Source organism: Xenopus laevis, chromosome 9_10L, assembly GCF_017654675.1.
Source record: "Xenopus laevis strain J_2021 chromosome 9_10L, Xenopus_laevis_v10.1, whole genome shotgun sequence".
Taxonomy (NCBI): Eukaryota; Metazoa; Chordata; class Amphibia; order Anura; family Pipidae; genus Xenopus; species Xenopus laevis.
In genome coordinates, this window is record NC_054387.1 from 76,868,051 (window position 1) to 76,882,816 (window position 14,766).

General features: G+C 36.5%; 1 protein-coding gene across 1 annotated transcript in view; it reads right to left on the reverse strand.

Moving 5' to 3' along the window:
- Window positions 1-14,766, reverse strand: part of LOC108701849 (dynein heavy chain 11, axonemal-like) — a 154,559-nt gene that overhangs the window by 4,768 nt on the left and 135,025 nt on the right. Inside the window, exons 63-64 of the mRNA XM_018236864.2 lie at window positions 12,089-12,204; window positions 2,233-2,345 (exon numbers count right to left, since the gene is read on the reverse strand). Of these exons, the coding sequence (XP_018092353.2) occupies window positions 2,233-2,345; window positions 12,089-12,204 (229 nt within the window). The remainder of the gene's footprint in view (window positions 1-2,232; window positions 2,346-12,088; window positions 12,205-14,766) is intronic.

Sequence of the window (14,766 nt, forward strand, 5' to 3'; positions counted from 1 at the left end):
AACATGTATGTGTGCCCTTGGTTTGTTTGGGGGCACTGTGAATCGTATAACCCCCCCTCCCTTTCTATTTAGTCCTCTCCTATTCATATTCCAGTCTCTTATTTAAATCAATGCATGGTTGCTAGGGGAATTTGGACCCTAGCAACTAAATTGCTGAAATTACAAACTGGAGAGCTGCTGAATAAAAAGCTAAACAACTCTAAAAACATAAATAATATAAAATGAACCATAACTGCAAATTGTCTTAGAATATCGCTCTCTACATCATACTAAAAGTCAATATAAAAGTGAACAGCCCCTTTAATGGCCCCTATACTCACTATGGGCACAGTAGTGATAAGTAGATCAACCAAAATATAACCTGCACCAAACCACACTTCATAGTATACAACCCACAACTAAAGCTGAGATGATTTTTATGACTGAATTTTTATCTGAACCTATCCGTGATGTCACAGAGAGGAGCAGCTGAAGACTGAAAGTGCAGGGACAATTCAACCAACCAATTGGCTTAAAGGAAAACAAAGCAAAGAAGTAGGATAGCAATGCTGGACATTATATTTGGGGCTTCTATACCAGCCCAACTGCAGCCCTTTAGCAGTAAAGATCTGTGCCTCTGAGTATGTCCCAGTAGCTCCCCATCTTCTTTTCTGCTGATTCACTGCACATGCCCAATTACCTGAGCTTACTGTATACTGCATATATAAAATGTCAATGTCATGATACAAGGCTAATTAGTAATTAATTCTGATTAGCATTACATGGCAGCTCCAAACCAGTGCAATTTGCATCAGAATTTAATAATCAGCCCTGCTTATATGACAGGAAAACCTAATTTTCTGCTTAATGGTTTGTGATGACCCCTAAGTCTAGCTGCACAGAAACACTGAGCATATGCTTTCATGTGCAGTCACTGATAATCCTAACAATATCCAAGATGGGGACCTCCTCATTCTACATTGCGGGCTTCGATCAGTAATCAGTAAACAGATCCTAAACCTTAAAGGGGTTTTCCACCTTTAAATTACCTTTTAGTAGAGAGTGATATTCTGAGACAATTTGCAATTGGTTTTCATTTTCTATTATTTGTGGTTTTTGAGCTATTTAGCATTTTATTCAGACACTCTCCAGTTTGCAATTTAAGCAATAGGGTTGCTAGGGGCCAAATTACCCTAGTAACCATGCAGTTATTTGAATAAGAGACTGGGATGTGAATATGAAATAAATAGAAATAGAAAGATAGGTAATAAAAAGTAGCATTTGTTTTTAGGTGGGGTCAGTGACCACCATTTGAAAGCTGGAAAGAGTCAGAAGAAGAAGGCAAATTATTTAAAAACGATAAAAAATAGTCAAGACCAATTGAAAAGTTGCTTAGGATTGGCCATTCTATAACATACTAAAAGTTAACTTAAAGGTAAACCACCCCTTTAAGGATGGCATAGTTAAGTCAGAAAATACAGCATTTCTTGCCAGATTAATTTTTAGTTTTCCTTTAACTCACAAAGTATTAATGGTTTTGGGACCCAAACCTACCCAACCATGGCTCCTGTGGATTTCAGATTAACCAGGGCATCTCTACAAGACAATGTAAACAGATGTACTTCATCAGACTGCCCACCCATGACGGAGTGGAGAGTGCATGGAAGAGTGCTTACTGTGTAGGTACTTCACTTGTCAAGGGCATGATTTAGCCTTACTGCACTTAATTATTTCTATGTTCAAAATCATTTTCCATTGAAAGGCATATATGGCATCTTAAGTGTTTCAAAGGGGAAAGTAAACAAACGCTTTAATGGTCCTATAAAAATGTATCATGAGTTTGGGTCAATACCATAAAATAAATGTGATTTAACCAATACTTAAACATCTTCTCACAGAAACCCAGTAGTCTTTTAAAAGGTCACATCTTTAGCATTATAAATATGGGTGATTTTATACATGTGCATCAGTGAATCAGTTCCCTGGCTTTAATTGCCATATCTAATATCCTGAAGTACAATACAATGTGTATTCATCATTTGATAAATATATTCTAAAATAGCAAACAGCCATTCAAGTATGATAAGCGCGGAGGGAAATAATTGTTTATGGCACTCAGCTTAAGCTATTCTGGTAATCATGTTGAAAAATACAATATTTATTCATTAGATCAAATTTAATGAGGCCTCCTGGCAGTAATTATAAAAATTACTGTAGCAGTAAATTACTAATGAGTTGAGATGTGCTCCCTACCTGTGAGAAAGGACTGGGGGTTGAAAAATCCTGATATCCACACTACACTTGGGAGAGAAAGATCTTGGGTCCATGTGTCAAGCTCCCGGCATCGAAGTAGAAGATCATTGTACCTACAAAGTGAATACAAGTCAGATGGGATTGGCTTTACTAGTGTCCTTGGAATACCCGATCTCTAACATGGCAACATGATTAAAACAAAAGTCCTTTTCAAAATGAATCAGTTACAATTACTAATAATGAAAATGCATTGAATTAATTTTATTATGGAAAATGGGAAACATTAGAAATATAGGGAACAGAAGGATTATTATTGTAAATAGTCAAGAAAGAAAACAAATTATGGCCATTGTACAATTATAAAAACAAATTTAGAATTGTGCTTAATAAAGGAGAACATCTATACTGGTATAGGTTTTGTGCTTTCTGAATACAAAGTAGAGGTATGGGACCTATTATCCAGAATGCTCGGGACCTGGGGTTTTCCGGCTAATGTATCTTTCCGTAATTTGGATTTTCATACCTTAAAGGAGAAGGAAAGCTACAGAGGCATTTTATTGGCAATAGATTAGCTGCAATAGTGCAAGCTAGAATGCTATATTTATTCTGTAGAATGTTTTACCATACCTGAGTAAATAGCTCTAGAAACTCTCTGTTTGTTTAGGATAGGAGCTGCAGTATTAACATGGTGTGACATCACTTCCTGCCGGAGTCTCTCCCTGCTCTGGGTTCAGATTACAGCAGAGAAGGGGGGGGGGAGGGAAGAGGAGCAAACTGAGCATGCTCTTGCCCAGGGCAATGAGGTTTAAGCTGAAGGCAGGAAGTCTGATACAGAAGCCCATGTGTACACAATAGAAGGAAAGAAATGCAGTGTTTCTTTTGACAGGGGACTCAGAGCAGCACTACTTTGGGGGTTTACTGGTATATTTAGATGGACCTTTCTGATAAGGCTTACTTAGTTTTAACCTTTCCTTCTCCTTTAAGTCTACTAGAAAATTATGTAAACATTAGGCTGGTTTTGCTTCCAATAAGGATTAATTTAATCATAGTTTGGATCAAATATAAGGTACTCTTACTATTACAGAGAAAAAGGAAATAATTTTTGACAATTTGGATTATGAGCTTTCTGAATAACTGGTTTCTGGATAATGGATCCCATACCTGTAGTAGAAAAAACAGGATTTTTTCCATGTAATAGAGAATTAGGTTTATGGCCCCAGTGGCATCATAAAAGTTTGCTCGGCTGGGTCAAAATCCACCCAGCACTTCCTGTAGGGAAACCCATGGGGTAAAATTAAATTTAAAAAAAATATATTCACTTTGTACAGCTACTGGTCCTTTAATCTGCCAGGATATATAGTTATTTTATCTTCTACGAGGAATACACACAGAGGCCCATTTATTAAAGGCTACTGAGGTAAGAAACTTTCTAACTACATTCAGTTTAAAATTCTGTACCGTTTTTGAAATAATAAAGTTTATATTCACTATCCCTCTCTCAGCATCTGTTCTCTTCATTCTCTCTTCTTGCAGCAGTTGGGTGTCAGATTTTCATTGACATTTCTATCCAATATCTCTCTCTCTCTCTCTCTCTATTTATATGGGAGCTCTGTTTTTTAGCAGATGTATTAGAGCTCACTCAAACAACTGATTCCAGTACAAACAAAATCTAACAAAAAATAAGTGCCTTTTGCACAAATTCTGCATGTAGAGAAACAGGATTTCTGATGATTTTAATGGAATGAGCTCTAATACATCTTCTAGGCAAAAAGAGCCCCCCCTAAAAGATGTATTGCATTTAACGGTCATTCAAAATCAGACTCCCAGCTCCTTGCATGAAGGGAGATTGAAGAGAGTAGATGCTGAGAGGGGGATAGTGAAGAGTGACTTGAATATTTCAGAAACAATTCGAATTTTAGTGGTATTTGAAACCTCGATTAAACAAATTTTCTCTAAAACCATGAATGCCATTAATTTTAATAAAAGATGCAAATATAAAAAGAAAGGAAAAATTGCTGATCTAGGAGGGAGGATACTAAAACCTCTAAAAATGTGAGTTTTTTGGACAATTACTAGCGAAAAAAAAGTCTGAGTTGCTAATAAAAAGGACCAATTGGATCAGCGCAGCTCACTTTGATTTCTATAGGAATTAAAGGTACTTTTAAAGAGATAGTTTAAAATTAACTTTTAGAATTATACTGGGGTGAGTTTATTTTTAATTTTTTTGTGTTTTTTAAAACATTTAAATGTTTTTGTTTTGCAACTATCCAGATCACCTTGGAATTCCAACAGCTATCTGGCTGCTATGATTTACATAGTAACCATCTAAGCTTACCTGGTTACTGGCCCATGGAGTCAATGACCCCATCAACCAGTAACCACAAAGACAAATCAAAAGTTGACAAAGTAGTTTTTATGAAAGTGATTGTCGGCAACTTTTGATTTGGCTTTTCAGTCATTGATTAACTTTACTTTTTTTACATAAACTTTAAAACACAGATGAAAGAAGGCCCCATTGTTATTGCCTCCACAGGCAGTGATCAGCTAAAATACAAAGGGGGAGATTCACTAACCAGTGAAAAGTCGCCAGTGACCGATTCGCACCTATCACTACTCTTCAGCAGGCGAAGATTCGCTCATACAATGCTAATTCACAAAAGAGTTTCGAGATAGAGTTTCAGCGTGGGCGCCGAATGCTGGTGACTTCTGCCTAGTGCAAATTCCCTAGAGGTCTTGTACTCAGGTTCATTTGCATATGGCAGGAAATTTAAAGTTGAATGGATGTCTTTATGTTATATGTTGCAGCAAATACATTACATTTCCACTGTTAATTACACATGCAGAGGGAACCTGAATAAATACATTAGTATTAATCCCCTACACATGAGCCCACTGTATAGTTAATGTTCCATATGTTAGAAAATGTATGAGGGAAACCAGTTACCCAAAAAAAATTCAGACCACTCCATTGCACTTCGCCTGGTCTGAGTTGGCGACGGCAAGTCTGGCGAAAGAGGTAACGTTCAGTAAAATCCACAGTAATATTGTGGTGTAGCGTCCATTCGCCAGAGCGAATTGGCGCCTGGTGATAGAGTGCGAATGAGCGCTAGCGCCTATCTCTTTCTCTGCGCCCATTAGAAAATCAGCGATGTCCTTGCGGGTGGTAACGCTGGTGAATTGTCGCCAGCGTTTGCCACTTTGCCCTTTAGTAAAACTGCCCCAAAGTCCCTCTTTAGAGTGATATGATAACCTGCAAGTATATCAGATCTGCATAGCTTTGAAATGGCCGAAACCAACTCTGTTACAGATATGAAGCCTTCTATCCAAAGCAGGCAGCACGGATATATTTTTCAAAAGAAGTGGAGTGCTGTCAATGAAATATTTAGTAATATGAACTATGAACCTTTTTTTAGGTACCAGATCTCCCTTTGGAGATTAAATGTCTGGTTGACCATTGACCACATTACTTCACCCCCCATAGCCAAGCTACTTGCACATGCCCAGCATATGTTCAAACATTGCAATATTAATAATGGACTTCAATATAACTATGTCTGTGTGCATAAAATATAGCTTAAGTCAAGTGTGTGGATATTTTTCATCCAATCAGTGAGAGAAAATGAGTGTGCATTCTGCACAGAAAGTCACCTGACAGTTCTAAAGTGAGGCGGCTGTATAAGTCAGCATGGGTTTACTGCAATTTGCCTTTAAGAAAACAACTGATTTACACCTGTAAGTGAAAGCAACCTCACAGGGGAGATATATGAAGAGATTATTGCTAGCACTCACAACGCACAGATTTAAGAAATTTGTTGTGCTGAAGACACAATGCAGGCTGCCTTAGTAACAGCTTACTCATATAGTCTGCCTAGATTTGAAACTAATGACCCTGGCATTCAAAGCACTTCATAACTCTGCCCTGCGCTACATCTCTGAACTCATCTCTAGATACTCACCCAACTGCTTACTACGCTCCTCTATGGACCTGCTCCAACAACTCTTCTCTCATTACCTCCTCACATGCTGCATTCAAGAGCTGCACTCCTCCTCTGGAATTCTCTTCCACAGTCTGTCCAACTTTCTCCAACCTTTCTACTTTGAAAAGATCTCTTAAAACACACTTATTTAGAGAAGTCTACCCTCACTCTGTTTAGCCTCCAAATGCAATACCATATGCTACATCTCTCATCTGCTTATTTCTGATCTTGCCCATTACCACACCTTGTGTCTCATTTACTTCCCCTTTAGATTGTAAGCTCCTCGCCTTTTGTACCAGTACTGATCATTCTGTATGTAACTCTGTATGTTCCATGAAATTCATGTGATTTCTTTGTATAAACACATTTATTTCACAGCACTGTGCAATATGTTGATGCTCTAAAAATACATGGAAATAATAATAATAATTGCCATACACAGGCTGGTAAAAGCTACCATCTCTGGCTGCAGCTTGTTGGCCCATGTATGAGGCCCACCAATTGATCTGTCTGACTGATATCTGCCTGAAACATATATCTTTTGTGCAAGTTCGAAAAACATTTTGGCATAAGACTGAATCGATGCGTTAATACATTTCTCATCTGATGGGCATTCATAGGACCCACTGTATGTTCCAAAAACCAGATCAGCCCATTGCGTTAGTGGCCAAGTGAGTGGCCAGTGTAAGGCTGTGATTAAGGTCTACAACCTGAGCAATAGCTGGTATACTAAAGTCACATGGACAAAGTGATCTTCCATATGTATGGATGTAATCTAGGCGGCCTAGCACATTCTGTTGCACTGCAAATTACATCAAAGAATAAACATTTAGGGGCATCTTAATCGAATGATGAACACACAGTTCATGCCAGCAGAAAACACTAAAATCCCATATATAAGCAAACAGAGCTGTGGGGTTCTCTAGCTTACTATAAAGAACTCTCCTTTGATAAATATGGCCTTATGTCTCAAGGAAAAGACTTATCAAACTTTATCTCCTGTGTCCCTAAAGCAATAACTTTCTGTATGAACTAGAAAACTCTGTTATAGCCGGATTCCTATTTCATTGCCTGTAAAAACTGTTAAAACCTATATCCTTTTTTTTTTTTTTTTTGAAAAGCATAATGGCATGTTCCAAGAACAGTCTCACAGCATGGGATCTTTGACATATGTTTCGATTGTTCATGATAAAAGTAGACATTTTACGCGCATATCACGCCCACTTTTTTTTTGCCTTTCACATCTTTGACAGCTACCTGCACATGTTAGTTAACCTGCTATGTAAATGGATTTATGTTCGAATTTATAACGAAGAGGGAACATGCTGAACAACTGTACAGTACATGAAAAACATGTAATTTGTGAATGCATACAGCTTTCCCAGCAAGTCAGAACAACAAATTGGCGCTTTTAAAATTTTTGGGGGCTGTACTTAACATTTGCATTTCGACAAGAATTTGTTTTAAATCAGTATAATTTGCCAGACAATTACGGTAGGATAATCTTTAGTGCATTTTCAGATGGATCCATTTTAAGATATGGAATTCAATGAATCACTTTGGAAATATTGCCTGAAACTAGCGTGCAGACAATGGGGAAAGCAAGATAAAGTCTTGATTGTTTGGAAGTCATTATGCGCAATAAAAATAGTGCTCATTTAAAATCAATTTCAATAAAACATTAAGGACTGAACTGTAAGTGTGTGAAAGGGAAAGTGCGAGCAAACACACTGTAGGAAAAGCCTTTTGCAAATAAAGGAAAAAGGAAGAATGTTCATAGGATTAGCCATGCTATTTTGTTATATTTTATATATAGAGGCTTTATACTGACACCTACTACCCCTTCTTGTTATATTAGATTAACTTGTCAACCTCTACAGCTTCAGTACTCAATGTTCTGTCTGCTAACAAATTAATTTCAGTGCACCCATTAAGACCTCAATGCATTTTGTGCTCATTTAGGGTGGCTACAAAACAATACATAATATGCTTCAATAGGACACAAAAACACTCCTAGCTTTCAGAACATACTATATAATGAATAGAATGGTCTCTATTTTATCTGATCCAATGCTGCAAAGGACTGTGCGTCCCAAAAAAGGAGAAAAAAATCTAATTCACATCAGCTCTAGGCACAGCAGGAAACTATAAACTATAACGTCCTGTAATTACCAATTGACAGGCCAGTATTTAGGGAAGGATATGACAGTAAATATTTCTCCAGGCAAGACAAGGTGACAGCATTTTCCTGTACTATAAAACAATTCATTGTGTTGCACTTTCTACCGAATACAATATAGCAGAGTAGTAACATATATATTCTCATGTAAATAGAATTGGAATGAAAGAATTATACAATGGATAAACTATACACTGTTGGAACTAGCAGAGAGAAACCCCTTAACAGGAACTTAAACACATGAGAACATTTATAAATGCCCTGATAGCCTTCCATTTGATACAGTCTTTGGTGGAACTGTGTGGGGTTCCTGGGAGAAAAGTGCAACTTCATTAATGCTACGATAATGTGATGATTAATGTAGGATATTGATTATAGGGGATGAGTCAAAGAATGTGTGTAGGCCTACTCTAATTTATATATGTAGCCCTATGTATGACTGTTGTATAATGCATGTCTCATTCTGTTCTTTTATATGTATCTTTTTGGTGCAAATAAAGACATTTATTTTATTTTTTTTTAAAAAAGTACAATGTTGTACATGATCATGCAAAGCATGGATTAATTTACCTATCCCAAACTCCAGAGGTAATTCTCCATAGCTTTGCCCTACACAGTATATTTTTTATAAAGACCATCCAATTAAAAGTGAAAGCAAGGTTTACAATGTCATGTATGCCTTAAGTTGGCTGAAGACCAGAAAGTAGGTACATTAAAGCCATGGTGGTCACCAATGATGGTCCCAAGCTGATGACTTTTATATACAAATAGATCACAAACAACTTTGAAGGTTATAGTCCTTTCCCTCATTTGGAGGACATTTAATTAGGCCAGCCTTCCAGCCCATCATATCTCCATCTCTTATAAAAACTGAACCCATGCACACCCATACAAAAATTACAAGTGTAATGCCCCCTGCTCCAAAAAAAAACATGTAGAAGTCATCTTGGAGTTCCAGTATGTGAGCTTAAAAAGCAACTTGTCGTGTGGTCTTTTGGCTTTACATGGCTATGGAACTCACTGGTTTCTTCTAATATCCAAGTTCTTACATAACTGACTACATGTATCTGTCTACTAATACTTGTCTGTTAAGAGCAAGGGATACACTCATATTAAGTTAAATAATTCCCCTGTTCATTATCTAAGAAGTGGTTTGGGCTCTATGTCTTGTCAGAACCAACCATTTTGCCCATTAGCCATATAATTATAATGCTACAGTCCATCCGTGCCTGTTGCTAACATGCATGCAATTTAATAGGTCAGCCTGTACGCCCAAAATTATTGGAATTTTACATGTCCCTCATTTTCTGAAGGCAAGTTTCTCCTGTTGTGTGATATTTTTGATGCCTTAAAAGTGGCATGCCATTAAAATAGAAATTGTAATGTGTTGGTTTTGTCCTAATAAGGTGTATTTTAAATGTATTTATTGTGTTGTTGGTGTGTTGTATTATAATGTTTATTTGTTCCACTTAGGTAAGATGGTGAACTTGTCTGGGTCTATGTACTGTATGTTTATAAGGCTCTCACTCGCTTACTCTCACTAACCAAGAGATAAATGAAGCCATAAAATCATCTAACAAGCAGATCTGCCCAATAAAATAAATGTGCTATTAAAATTCTTGAGAGACATTGCTTATCCCTTGAGCCTCATCGTCGTCAAAGACAAATGATGTACAATATTTTTAGATACACAAGAAATTTAACAATACATGCCTTGTAATTGTGCAACAGTATATTGACAAATATGGAAGCAAGTAAAACTACAGGTGTTGGTGACCAAAACCTCTGTCAGCAGTAGGTTTAACTAAATGTATGTGTCCTACAGATAGAATATGGCATGAATGTTATCAACTAGGCCAATCATGTTACTTTACAGTACAAATTCAATTCAGTGGTATAGAATTTTACTGTGCAACTATCTGTTGTCTAATACTAATGCCAAAAGGCAATAATTGCATAAGATCTAAAAATCCAGACAGTCAGCCTCATGTATAATAGAGACAAATGTTGCAAATTGCAATTTTGGATGCAAATATCTTTTTTTTTTTTTTTTTACACACAACAGGTGTATACCAGATGGTTTTCAAATAGTGTTACGGCTAGTGCTCTGCATTAATAAAGGCATTAGTGTTTTTGGTTGGCGCAAGTCAGTTTTGCCTATTAATACAACTCGCTAGTGAAACCCTGGAAATACCGCCATGTTTCAGCTGATGGTAATTCCAGGGCTCCCTTGCATCAACACATGCACTTGTTTGCAATTCATTAGAACAGGCTGGACATTCACCTTTGCCCTGCCACAAGTTGTTGGAAGTGCTTATGTGTGTCTTTTTGAATAACATCCATGCACACAACAAATGGTGTAATTTTAGCACTTTACATTTTCTCTTCTGATCGTAAATTAGACTGCCTGTCTGAGGATTGTTGGACACATAGGGGCAGATTTATCAAAATCTGAGTTTAGAGCTTAATAAATAAAAACTCATCCATGTTCTATGCATTCCTATGGGATATCTATAATTGTATGTATCAATGGTTGAAAGTTAGAACTCACCATTTGATAAATAATACGGTTCTAAAAATCCCATAGGAATGAATAGAAGGTGGGCGATTTTTTTATTTGTTAAAATAAACTCACATTTTGATAAATCTGCCCCTACATCATCAAGTGCAAACCCACTGGTTTGGTGTTTCTTTGAATGTAATTAATAATATAATTTATTTCTAATGCTGGAAAATAAAAGTGCTAAAAAGGGGGAAAAAAAGCCAAAAATGTGCATGAAAAAACTTAGCAAGTAAAACCTGCTGATTTTCCATAGAAGTCAATGGAAATAGTCTCTGTTGATTCAAGCAATTTTTTTATTTTAATTTTTAAAAATTTTAAAACAGGTTTTCAACCCCATTGAAAATAAATATGAAATGAATATGAAATTTATGTGTTTGTTTGTGTGACAAAATATGACGGGACTATTCTGTCTTTTTCAGAGAACCAATGAGAGAGGGAAATTTTATATGCGATTCATCTCAGGCAAATAAGAAACTTTCTAAATATAATCATTAATTCTCTACTTATAACAATTCAATATCCTCTTCTCAGCAATCAGTTTCTTCATTCTCTTTTCACACAGAAGATTTTGATTGACAGACAAGAAGATGTATTAGCAATAACTTACCTAACCAACTCTAGCACAAACAAAAGCTAATGAAATAACCAACTCGATTATTTCAGAATAGAATTTCTAATTGGTTGTATTTAGGTAGTTTCTTGTTTCCATAAGATCAAGCTTATATTACATTTTCATTTTTGTGAAATTGCCCCTTCAAATATGCCAAAATTTCAGTCGCAGAAGAAAAACGTTTTCATTTTTTTAATGTAATAGTGGTTTTCTTTCCTTGAACAAAAACTGCCCATATCTGCCAGCAAATGAAATCTATAATTTAATAATAAACTTGTGTACCTTTATTTATCATGCCCTGGATTAAATATAGCTACGGTATGTTCATGGTGCAATAAGGGATTTTTCTTTTTGGCTCAGGTTTAGTGCTCTGAAACAAAACTGCAAGTGATAAAATGCTTGAATGTAAAATGGCTTATAATTATATGAAGATATAATACCGGATCTGTACTCTTCCAAAGATGCAAACTGGGGTCAGAGTTTTTTTCCCTCTCCCTATAAAATGCTGCCAAATGTTCGGCACTTACCACTGAGCAAGGCTGTACGTTGAAGGATACGCCAGTTTCGTCCAAGTGTCGGGGACATTATCGAAAAAAAGGGCTGACTGCAGTTGTTCCATTTCCGAGGAGATTGCCAACTCACCCTAACAAAAGAGAAACATTAGTGCGCTATTTGCTTTTCAGATAGTGCCTGTGATTAGATGACATGATAAATACCAAAGAGCAAATTTTTCTTCTCATGGAAATATACAAGGTGCTGAATGTTGACGTTTGAACAAAGCAGGCTCTTGGGCTTTCACAAGTCACTAAACTAGTCTGCTAAAAGGAATATTAAATAGTAACTGGAACTAAAACAATTCTGCATGTGTGTGTCATATGGTCTGAGCAAAATCTACTAATAACCTTTATGACTATAACCATTTTCCACTACCAGAAGCAAAAACTATGTAGAACATGCAGTGACTGCTATTTGGAAAATAACGTACAGTGAAAGAGTTAGTTGATGGAAGAGAAAACCTAAAGAGAAGGCAAGTGTGTAGCTGGAATTACAGGTGTGAACCAAATGTCATAAGTAGGATTCAGTATTCACAGAGTTCGGTAGTGGATTCATAATTTATTTAGCCCCAGCTGTACCCCAACTCACCTACGATCTGCCTAACCAGACCCTCTCTCCTCAGTACTGCGCCCCCTTGGAATTAAGGGCCCTGGGCAGCCACTCAGATTGCCTTTACGTAAATCTGTTACTGCTGGGAGCTAATATCATAAAGTCATTATGCAGCTATACAAAATTCCGAATTGCTGGTTGAAAACTATTGTAATGTATCCTATTATACAGTGAAAAGGAAGAGGAAACCTGAATGGATGAAGGGGAAAGAAAGAAAGAAATATTGTTAACATAAGAATAAGTAAGAACACTACAGACATTGGACACGTTAGGTGTTGAATATGATGGATTAGTGCAGGCTACAAAGAGCAGATATGTATCTGTATGTTAGCTTCATTTGTTTCATTTGTTTCTACTGACTGTCCAAATCTGCATCTCCTTCTCTTTTGTTATAGGTTAGGGTTTGCTAATGTACACTGATATACAGATGGAGCAGGTTTAATTTAAGTATCTGAAGACACAATCTTTCCCTACCGATGTTTACTCCATCCGTTTGATAGAACATGCAAGAAACTGTGTGAAATGGAGATAATATAAAATGGAGACTTTCAAACATATATTTATTTATACTGTATATATTAACGTTAACACCGATAACCCAACTATAAATTAAAAACTATAAAGCCATGTCCCATTACAGTATGCTTAAAAATAAAAAGGGTCTTGTCTTTCTTGTCTATTCCTTTTTTTTTTCAATATTCTCCCTGTGTTTGTCATTTGCACACAGCTCAGCCACAGCTTGAACATCAAGTCTCTACACTTGTCTATCAATATGCCAAAAGCTAGCACAGATCCCACAGGGACCACATCCAGGGTTGAAAGGCTAGCTTTGTCTCTATGGGACTCATTTAGAGATCACTGTACAATCACAATGCTAAGAATTTCCTCTCTGCAAATCGAGGCCAAAATGGAATTCATAGACAGGGCTGCTCTGCAGCTCAGAACACAGAGACTGCCCAGCAATCTTATAGGTAATTTGGTTCCAGGGTTGTGCAAAAAAAAAAACCCCAGTATGATTACACCACACACAGTTTTTCTTCTGCCCTAATGGCAGTTGGAATTAAATTGATGTCATGCGAAGTAGTTAGAAACTATATATTGATTAAGTCTCCATATTTAGCTAGGTTTTCACTTTTACAGGGAAAAAAGTGCAATTCACAATACATATATGAAGAGGCAGCTTTTTATATCAATACTTAGAGGAAATGACAATCTTTTTCAAAATAGCAGGAAAATGTCACTTTTTATAGGCACCTAGATTACACAAAGTATGGTCATTTTCCTGTCCTTCGTGTGATTGCTGTGGTGGAGAAATTGGAGAGGTAAAGTAAGATACTCAACAAGATATTATCTTGCAGAAGATAATGTCATTTCCTTGGATGTTTTATTGAGGCGAATTCATCAAGAAGTAACTTTAGAATATAAATTAATACAGTAACCCAAGTAAAGATCCGAGGAAACCAAGCTTCTGTATGTTACTTTTGAAATTCATTTTCATTTCCATGGGGCTGATTTATTTCAAATCAAGGGTTGGGATTGGGGCATTCGCTTTTAGAAAATGTGATTGTGTTCTTTATCACAATTGCAATATTTTAAATCAACAGCATTTTTTCCCCCTCGATCGGGTTGCTTCATATAAAAATCATAAACTATAAAAAAAAATAGGCTACAACCTAAACGCTGGAGAGTGTTATCTTTTTTATATTTTGTGATTTTAATAAAAACCCTTTCAAGGAAAAGATATGCGGGGAGAAAAAATTACATTCAATTACAAAAACAGCCCCAATCTCAAGGCTATTCATTTTAAAAATTAATTTGCACCTCACTTAAGTCTTGAGAAAGCCTACTCAGAGACTGCTAACTAATGTAGGGTGTATATCAATTCTAAAAAGCTGCTGGAAGATCATCCATGAAGAGTGATCCAGGAGTGGCAGCAGAATATATGCCCTTACAGCCAGTGCATAGTGATGTAATCATTTACAGTCAGTGGTTATTGGTCTCAGTAGTCTTGTGTATTATAACAGATAATGTAGCACTTACA